Here is a 10,184-nt window from a genome sequence, read left to right on the forward strand (position 1 = left end):
CCCCTCCCGCCCCCCGCCGCTCTACCCCGGCCCGGCTCACGGACTGGGCACGGCGGCCGGCGGCCCCTGCTCCTGCCTCGCCTGCCACAGCGGCCCGGCCAACGGGCTGGCGCCCCGCGCCGCCGCCGCCTCGGACTTCACCTGTGCCTCCACCTCCCGCTCGGACTCCTTCCTCACCTTCGCGCCCTCGGTTCTCAGCAAGGCCTCCTCCGTCGCGCTGGACCAGAGGGAGGAGGTGCCCCTCACCAGATAATCCGCGGGCTGCCGGCTCCAGGACGCCCGTGGGGGGGGTCCCCGCGGGGACTCAGCCAGCGCCCCTCCCCGCCCCCAGGGCACCGAGGGGAAAGAAGAGGGCCGAAAAGGACCAGAGGGACTCGGCCTCGAGGATCGGGACGCCCGGGAAGCGGCCATGGCTGGCGCGTTTGGGGAGCAGGAGTGGGGATGGGGACGCGGAGGCTGAGAGACCTTCCTCTGGGGCGGCCCCTCTTTGCCGTTTTTCACCGGACCCATTGCCCCTGGCCCGGGGTCGAGGCCGTGGCGCCAAAGCCAACCAAATTTAGGAGCAACAGCAACCGATATCCAGCCCCTCAGTCCCTCCTCCCACCCCCCACCTTCCACCCCTGCCTCAACCGGGACCCCCCACCCCCATCCCCAAGGCCAAGCCCAAGCACTGGAAAGGAAATTGCTGTCTCTCTGAACAAAATGCTGTGTATGCAGAGCAGATAGAGATTAATCTTTGCCAGCTTTTCCAAGGCATGGCAAGGGGCTTGTGGATCGCAATGCACCAGCCATCTAAGGGGAGAGAGTGAGAGAGGTGATTTACTGTCAGGAGGATCCTGGCCCTCCCATGGAACCTAGGGCCTCTCTTGCCTCCCTGGAGCCTCCGTTACACATTTTCTGGTTCTGGCATCTACCAGCACCTGATCTCTTTACTCTCTCCTCCTTCCTGATATCTCTCAACTTGCAACTCTGCCTCTACTCCTATTTCCATCCCACCCCCACTTTTTGTTTAACACTGGTGGAGAGGCTGCAGAAGCCTCGGGGCCTCTTGGAAGCTTCTACCAAGTCTCTCTTCTCCCCAGGCCCAATACACACCCTGATTAGCAAGTGATGTGTGTGAGGAGGGCTTTTGAATGTTGAATGTATAATAATGATCACCATGCCATGGGCCACGGAGTCCAGAGTTGAGCTGTTAACAAGGCGCCCAGGGAAGAGCTTAGGGAGTAGGGACCTCGTCTCCCTCCCTCAGTATCTGCCAGCAAATTAGAGGCAGTTTTGAGCCTTTGCCTGTTTACCTTCCCTTCACCAAGAGCTTTCTGGCTTTCCCTTTGCAGTTGGCATTTTACATCCTTCTTCCTCTCATTTTTCTCCCAAGCTGCCACTGGGGCTTGGCTTTCAGGTACTAGCAGGAGCCTTCGGCCCCTGCTGGGGACCTTGTCTTTCCCCTTCACCGGGGTGTGTTTGGGAGCCCTCCCAAACTCTCACTCTCACACTCATTCTTGCAGCCAGTTTTCGAGCGATGGGAGAACGTGTACCCCTCCATAACAAGCTTCACTCTGACTGGGAGGGAGTGGTTCTTCCTGTAGGGAATGAGTTTGGTTTGGTTTTCCTTTGAAGCCTAAAGAATTTGCTGTTACAATTTGTTAACCATACTGCAATAAAAGCTGGACATAATTCTCACTTTAACATTTTAATGTTTTGGGAAGCAGGCAGTGCATTGACTCTTTTTGAATTGCTAGTTCAGCCACCATCCTAAGCTTGGGTAGAGAAGGAACCAAAAGACGGACCCACAGATGGTCTCCCAAACTTGCGTTGGGCATTAGCAGGCTCCAAATGCAGACTGCACAGAAGTGGAGAAGGCAAGCTCTGAGCTGCCCTGAGGTGCATGTTTTCTTAATTCTGTGCACACTGGGGGCCTTCTTTGGCAAACTGGACCACCTGGGGCTCACCCCTGCAATGGTTTCTTTCTCCAGTTGCTCCAACTGTTTGAGGAAAGGGGACCCTGGACTGTGGTCTCTGTGGGTTCTGCTTCCACCCCAACCCCAGGTGGAGTTGAATGAGGCAGTAGGGATGGAGCTCCAGAACTACCGAGAGCTCTGCACCTTAGTTTAGGGAGAGGAGGGAGGAGGATTCCTGGGTTGGGATGGGGGGGGATGCTGAATCATCCTCCAACTGAAAGTCATCTCCAGGAATGGAATTCTGACCTGGTCAGGGCAAGGGGATAGATGGTGCTCAAGTAGCCATCTCACCCTCATCCTCTGTCCCCAGAGGAGAGCCACCGTGGCTGCCTCTGAGTCCTGCACAGGTAGGGGAGAGATGGGTGTCATCGGCAGGCTGGGAGCTCAGAATTGCGTGGACTTCAAGGGTCCTCTGCCACTATGTATCAGTGGGTAGACGGGGAATCCTTAGTCAGCTTCCATCTCTCTTTGGGTTCCAGAGAAACTCTCCTGCACACAGTGGCCCCTTCCCTCCCAAGCAAAGCCTGGAGCTGAAGGTTTCAGGATCTTCCCCACCACTCCTCCACTCCCCTCCTTCCCCAGCCTTTCATAGCTACCTCTGCAGCCCGGAAGCTCCCAGTGCCAAACCCAGGCAAATTTCGCGGTTACTTCCCGGCAGGCCGAGATTGCTTGCGACAGGTAAATGGGCTGCGGGTTGCCGTAATGCCAGGCGTATTTTCAGTTAATAGGGAAGGAAAATGAGGTGTCTGCAGCGATATTGGAAAGTACAAGATCGATGATCCGGCCTCGTGTCCAATCAGCAGCCTTTAATTGACTGTATTTTCTGGGTAATTGAGCCTCCCTTCCTCCAAATTGAAGTGGAAGATATAACAATACATCTTGCCAGGAGGAATTACTCATTACTTCATAATGAAATTTCCCTTTTGCCAAGGTTTGCGGTTTGGCACTAGGCACCACTTCTCACTTTCCCTTCTCCACCCCTGCACCTAAAAACATGTTTTGCCCACCTGCACCCAGCAACCGCATCTGGCCTAATACCTACATTTTGGCAGAAGTGGGGGAGGGCGAGAGATGATGGTGAAGAAGGCACTGCCTCTCCACAACCTCAGTCTCCTTATCTGTAAAAGAAGGCTAAACCAAGCAACAGGGCTGACATGGTATTATTTTTTCAACGTCCTAAGAGCCTCTACTTAGCTTTGCCCCATCTTGGTCCCATTTCACAGGTGGGAAAACGGAGGCTCTGGTCTCACACAGCTATTGGGGTCCTGTGCAGCTATGAGCTTCAAGTTTCGGCTTCTCCTCCCTTCCCCTCGGCCCCTTTGGGGCTCCGAGACCACGGTCACCACTTGCGAGGTCTGACACCTCACTCCCGACTCACACTCTCCCTGGGCTCCTCAACCCCATTGCGACCGGCGGGGCTTGGGAGAGCAGACCCGCGCTCAGCCGCGGTCCGCCCAGCCGGGCAAGACCAGCCGCCCCGCAGCCGGAGTGCACGCTCAGTGCCGGCCGTCGCCGGCTTGTTAGCGTGTGATTGATTGCCTTATTAAAGCGTGTTCTTGTAAGTGTGACCAAACTGATTGCATTGCATATGTTTGGGATAATGCTCATTTTAAACAACAGGATAAAGAGGATGAGCTCGGCAGAGCCTCCGAAGACAAAATGATTCCGGCCAGCAGCTCCCTAACTCTGGCATTAAATTGCCCAGTTACATAGCAAATCACTGGGTTCCTCCATCCCTGTCCCCGGTTTTTTTGTTTTTTGTTTTTGTTGTTTTTCTGGCCTGCAATATGATCGCACCCCCCAGTGTGGTCTGCCCTACGAATGGTTTGTCTAGTGACAATATTGGCTCTGTCTTCTCTGCCACTAAGCGTGCAGCCTCACACCTCAGACGTCGAGTCCTCCTGTGCCCTCTCAGGCAGAGGGAGAAGTGATTCAGAATGCACCCTCCCACCCCAGGCTTCTCAAAGGGATATGGCCCTGACCGATCACCGCAAATGGGAGCTTAGGTCTCCTGCAGCAAGTCGCGTGTCTCCTCACCCCCACCCCACCCAGCCTTTTGGTGAAAGTTTAAAAGATTCTTTTGTTCCCCAGGCTTCTCCCGCTCGGTTGCCTCCATTATTCCCCAATTGAGGAAACACCCGCCGCCATATGTCGATGGAAGATCGTGGGTGTCGCCGCGGTGGGTTATTGAGGGTGGCACTCTCAAAGTGGGAAGAACTTTTCCTTCTTAGCATCTTCATGCACCATCACCCCAGAGTGAGAGAGAGTAGGAGTCAGTGAGTAGGGGGAGGAAAAGGAGGTGGGGCAAAGGAAAGGGGGGTATTTCTTTTAATTATTCCACCCCAACCAATCTTTGTAGCCAGCCAGGTTCTTTCTTTGCCTATTCCCTAAACAAAGAAACCCTCAGCCTTCCTCCACCCATTCCAGTCGACTTGCGTGGGAGCCAAACTGCTGGCAGATTGAACTTCCTATGGGACACCTTTGGGATACACTGGTTTTCTGATTTGTTCGAGATGATGATGATCAGAACAAGTGAGAAACGATGCCACTCTTTGGGGTGTCATTTGTAAGTCCAATTGCACGGATTCGTTTGCAAGACCAAGCTAAATGCGTCTGGATAAGTGACTTGGTCCAAAGGGCAAATTTCTTCCATCACTTAGCTTCTGCCTAGCTCTGCCAGGACAGGCACATCAGACTGCATTAGGGGAAAACCAAGGTGCAGTTCACCATGTATGCCAGCGTGTGGGACCCCGATACGTTGACCCCGAGTAAAAAAAAAAAAAAAAGAAAGCCAACCACAAAACCCACGCTACCTTCTACAAAGCAAACAGAAACAGTCCTTTGGAAAATCGCCTTCTCAGCAAATAAGTATGTGATATTCTGAGCAGGAGCAGGAAAGAGAGAGAGAAAGATTGCCACTTAAAAATAACATGAAAGCATTAAGTAATTATTTAAAACAAGGCTGTTTAGAAAAATATTTGTATTTATTGCAGCTGCTCAATTGGCCTCGTTAAAGTCGGCAAGCATTTAAATTGTGTTACAATCTCATTTAAATCCCGCTCCGTTCCAGCAGGCTGAAGAGCTTGAATAGACCAATCACTTCATAATGATGATGAATGAGAAATTAATTCAGATACAAGCAAGACAATTTAGGCCTTCATCTGTTTAAATAGCCTTCCAATATTATTCGCGATCGCGGGTCACAGATTGAATCAATTGTCCAATCTTGTGAAAGTCATATCCTTGCATCTTCATCGAGATTATTTATAGCGCAGTGAGGGCTGCTGAAAGGTATACGCTGTTAACAGGGACAATTACTTAAAGAGAAGCGTTTATAAAATGGAAAACAAATGCCGGGGTTAGTAACAAATGGGATCAAAAGCAGCCATTCCAATCTGGCTTCTCGAGGCAAGGGAGCGGGCGCGGCCCCCGCAGGATGCGGGGCGCTCGGGGCTCGGCGTCTGGCCTCTCCGCGGTCCAGGTGAGGCCGAGGCCGGTCGCTCCAGCCTGCGCTCTGGCTGCCGTCCGGACCCGGGCCGGCCTCGCCCTCGCCCTCGCCCGCTTCAGGTCCGGCGGGAAACCGCAGCGAGGCCCTCGGAGCCCCCGCCCTGGGTGCGGCTCCCGCCCTCCGCGGTCCAGGCGGCCACTGGGCGCGGACGCCGACCCCCAGGGCGTTCTGCTTTGTGCTGGGGGCTCGGCTTCGCCGGGATCCGAGCGGGTCTGTCTTCGTTGCAGCACCTTGCGGTGCTCAAGGGGCCGGGGTCGCTGGGGGCTCCTGACTCTGGAAGTTCAGCGTCCTGAGCCGGCCGCGCGGAAGGGCCCCCATTTCCGCAAGGCCCCTCATCCTCGAGGTCCCGAGACGGGAAGTGCACTTGGGGTCACTTCCCGTCCTTCCGGGCCTGGGCCCCTCCCCGAGCCGGCTTCTCTGGGTGCCCTCGGGCCTTTGAGCAGCGTCCACGTTCTCCAAAGAAGAGCCCTTTCCTTCCCCCGTTGAAGTGCCCCTCCCCGTATCCGGATATAACCCCTCCCGGGGAGGCCAGTCCCCCTTCGTCGTCCCCCTCCGGCAGGCGTCCCGGCGCCTCGTGAGAGCCCAGTGCAGCCGAGGCGGCCGTCACGACTTCGAGGCGACATGTGCCTCCCCGAGGTGTCTACCTCCCCTTCCTCGGCAGAGTTAGGTAAAGACCCAGAACAAAGTGCACGGGGAGGTGAGTTGGTGCTTGCGGAATCGGTCCAGGCGTGCTTAGGTATAACTGTGTGCAGCGTCTACACCGGCCCCGTCTGTGTGCGGGGCCAGGGAAGAGAGAACCTTTCTGGGCGGCGCTCTTGGGGGATGTAAGTGAGGTGGGTAGGAACGGAGAAGCAGGAAAGATCATTCGATGTACAGAGCCTGGAGTAAGAGAGGAGAGAGAGAGAGAGAGGCTCCCAGCGAACACAGAGCGGAGTCCATGCGGTACAGCACACGCGCCACTCCCATCCGCGTCGAGGTGGTTTTTTTTCTTCCTCTGTATTTCTGTGTTTTGAAACAAAAGCCCAACTAATGGATTCCTGGCGCTCTGAGGACCCACTCCCGGGAGCGACTTTGATGTATTGCTGTCCAATTAGTGCCTTTAATTGGTGTCCTCGGGGACAGGCCGGCCCGGAGCTGGGACACAGCCTCTTCTCGCCTCTCCTGCACACTGGAAAGGTAAAATTTATAACGCACTGTAGCAATCCCATGGGAGAGCGAGCGAGGGAGGCAGGGAAGGAAGGGAGAGGTACAGCTCGGTCTTGAAGACCCCGAACCCTGCAGGCGCGGGGGGTCATGGATAAGGGTCCAGATCGCCCGCTTTCTACTATTTCCTGACTCCCTCTCGGGCCTGGCAGGAGGGCTCGGGCGGCTGAGTCGCTGAGGATTATGAATTTGCTTGCAGAAAGGCCAAGGGAGCACGCATTGTCTGTAGAAGCCCACCCCATGTGTTCTCTCATCTCCTTAATAATGGCTGTTTGTTAACAAGGATGCGGAGGTTAAATAATCCGGGTGGAAGATTAAACATGCCTCATCAAGGCGCTGGGAGCCCAGTTGCACAGAGACCTGCACCAGAGCCACTCGGCTTGGCTTGCGGGAGCCAGAGGAAGGTGGGAATAGCAGGCTGCAAGTAGCCCTGGGCCAGAGGAGAAGGGAGGGTCTAGGCCCCCTTCTCAGGATATTTCCACCTAAAGTCAGCCCAGGCCCACACGCTTGCTGGGCTGAATAGAAAATCCATAGAGGAGCCAGCCCTAATGAAGTGTGGATGTCAAACCCTGCCAGTAGGCTGCTGGAGGTCAGAAATGGAGGCCTGGGTCTGAATCCAGGGCCCCCTTTTGAGACTGTCTGCTGCTTCCCAGGCCTGACAAAGTCATACCCCTGGGAAGTTAGGGGCATTTGTACCCACATGTGAATAGCACTGGATTGGAAGACAGATGACGGGGCTTCTAGCTTGGGCTCTGTTACTAAATAGCTGTGTAATCTGTATTACATTATTTTCCTAGCTTCATTTTCCTACTGTATTAGGGTAGGGAGGAGATAGGGCTTGATAGAAATGATGTATAATATTTCTGTTTTCTTTCCCCTAGCTCTCACTAGATTAGGGAACTGAGCACCTTGTCAGATATGTTTCCATTCGGCCTGGAGGATTCAGTCAAGGAGGGTTTTATTCAGCAAATATTTGAAGGCCTACTATGTGCCACCGTGCAGTATGTATTTTTAAACTGTGAGAGCAGAATATCGATTTGTATATTCATGTGTGTGTCATTCCCAAATATAATATTTTGTAAAGGAAGACAAGGAAGAAAGAACTTGGCAGTGAGAGTAGAATAGAATATGTGTGTATGTGTAGGATAGAGAAACCGTAGAGTGACGGGAAAAGGAATCAGTAAAAGAAGGACAGATCTTGTTGAGATGGCAAGAAAGTCAGTAAGAAAATATGGAAGTAGTTCCTTGATAGAGAGAACGTCGTCTCCTAGACTCCTTGGTGATTTGACAGTGAACAAAAGTTGAAGGATCCCCGAATTTGAGTAGGAGACCTATGACTTATGCATCTAACATTCCCAATTTTCTACTTATATGCTGTTTCAGTAGAATTCCACTCTTTAGCTAATTCCCAAAACATATCATTTTTTGAATCCACCAAACAGGGAACTCAGCTGCTAGGCTGGAACTCTTCATGCTTCTGGCTGATGGGTATCTGGGCTCAAGGAAAGCAGGGGGTGAATACTCCACTGAGAGTTTCCTTCAGATCAGCAGTAATTGTGGCTCCTACATTTCTCTGCCTTTCTTGTAAAGTCCAGAGACTGGATCTGCGGTGCTAGGTGGTAAGGTTGAAAAGCTAACATTTATTGAATACTTGTCACATGCCATTCACTGTTCTATGCTTTCCATGTGTTATTATCCATGCATTAGATAAGGGTAGCTAGTGTAGGAGGCAGGATGGACTTGTGTGTCTATTTTTAAAGACTGCAACTCCACTCTGCCTTCCAAAAATACAATCTCCAGTTTCTCTGGTGGACATTCAACAAGCAGCTTAGCCCAATAAATGAACCAATAAATATCTACTAAGCGCCTACTATATGGCCGATACCAGACTTAGGTTTATACAGTACCTTTGTTGTCCTCCTGTTTGGTGCTGGTGTGGCTTTGATTGTGTTAGTACAACTAATTTGTACTTGGCTTGAGAAGGACTCATTAGTGATGCCAACTGTGGCTAGGCCGATTTTATGGTAGGAAATACACTTGCTTCAACAGGGACCCTGGCAAAAGAGAACTCATCTGTTACTTGGTTTAGAGCCCATACATCTTTATTTTTTTTAATTTGTATTTTAAAAAATATTTTATTTATTTATTTGACAGAGAGACAGGCAGCCAGTGAGAGAGGGAACACAAGCAGGCGGAGTGGGAAAGAGAGAAGCAGGCCTCCCGCTGAGCAGGGAGCCTGATTCAGGGCTTGATCCCAGAACGCTGGGATCACGCCCTGAGCCCAAGGCAGATGCTTAACGACTGAGCCACCCAGGTGCCCCCAAAAGCCCATGCATCTTTCGCATCAGCAGCTTTACATTATACAAAATACAAAACACAAGCATTTTGACATTTATTTATTAAAACATAAACCATTCAAACAACTCAAAAGGCATGGATTCTGGAACCAGAGTTCCTGGGTTTGAATCCCCAATCTGCCACTTACAAGCTTATGCCACTGAAAATTTCTTAATCTCTCTGAGACACAGTTCCTTCATCTGCAAAATCGAGATGACAGCAATAAGTCTGTAGTGGTTACCTTTGGCTATTAACCCAGAGTTTAGTCGCTTAAATCCATAAACATCATCTCCATTTCTGTGAGTGGGAATCTTTTTACAATTTTAACTGGGTGTCTCTGGCTCAAAGTCAGTCCACTGAGGCTGTGGTCTCATCTAAATTCTCAAGTGGGGTGGGTGGGGGGGATCTGCTTCCAACTTCACTCCTGTGGTTGTTGGCAGGATTCAGTTTCTTGTTGGTGGGTTGTTTTGACTGAGGGCCTCAGTCCTTCACTGACTGTTGGTTGGGGGCTTATTTCAGTTTCTTGCCATGTGGACTTCTCCATAGGGTAGCTTACAACATGGTAGCAGGCTTTTCAGAATGAATAAACCAGGCAGCACACTGGAAAGACTTGAGAGAGACATAGAGAAGGAGAAAGAAAAAAAAGTGAGTGCAGGCCAAGACATACCACAGTCTTTTTGTTACCTAATCTTGTAAGTGACATACCATCATTTTTGCCATATTATATTGGTTTGAAGCAAGTCACTAATCCAGCCCACACTCAAAGGGAGAAGATTATATGAAGCATCAAAACCAGGAGTCAGGGATCTCTGGGGCCTATCTAAGAGGCTCCTTCCCACAGACCCTATCTCATAGGGTTGTTGTGAGAATTATATGACTTTATATATAAATGAAGAGCTTAGGACAGCACTTGGGCTTTTTTGTTTGTTGTTGTTGTTGTTGTTGTTTTGTTTTTTTAAAGTAATCTCTACACCCAACATGGGGCTTGAACTCACAACCCTGAGATCAAGAGTCTACATGCTCTAGCAACTGAGCCAGTGAGGTACAGGACAGCACCTGTTTGCTCTGATCATTCTTCTGATACAACCAGCACTCATTTCTTCATCTAGACTCTCCTATTTCAATCTCTCTCTTTTTTTCTTGCAAAACTGTGTAAAAGACTGTAGGAAGGGCGGGGC

At 51.4% G+C, this 10,184-nt stretch overlaps 1 protein-coding gene across 1 annotated transcript in view; it reads left to right on the forward strand.

The window, feature by feature from the left end:
* Positions 1-253, forward strand: part of EVX1 (even-skipped homeobox 1) — a 3,598-nt gene extending 3,345 nt beyond the window's left edge. The window contains exon 4 of the mRNA XM_034653602.1: positions 13-253. Coding sequence (XP_034509493.1) covers positions 13-253 — 241 coding nt within the window. The remainder of the gene's footprint in view (positions 1-12) is intronic.
* The last annotated feature ends 9,931 nt before the right edge of the window (positions 254-10,184 follow it).

Source organism: Ailuropoda melanoleuca, chromosome 1, assembly GCF_002007445.2.
Source record: "Ailuropoda melanoleuca isolate Jingjing chromosome 1, ASM200744v2, whole genome shotgun sequence".
NCBI lineage: Eukaryota > Metazoa > Chordata > Mammalia > Carnivora > Ursidae > Ailuropoda > Ailuropoda melanoleuca.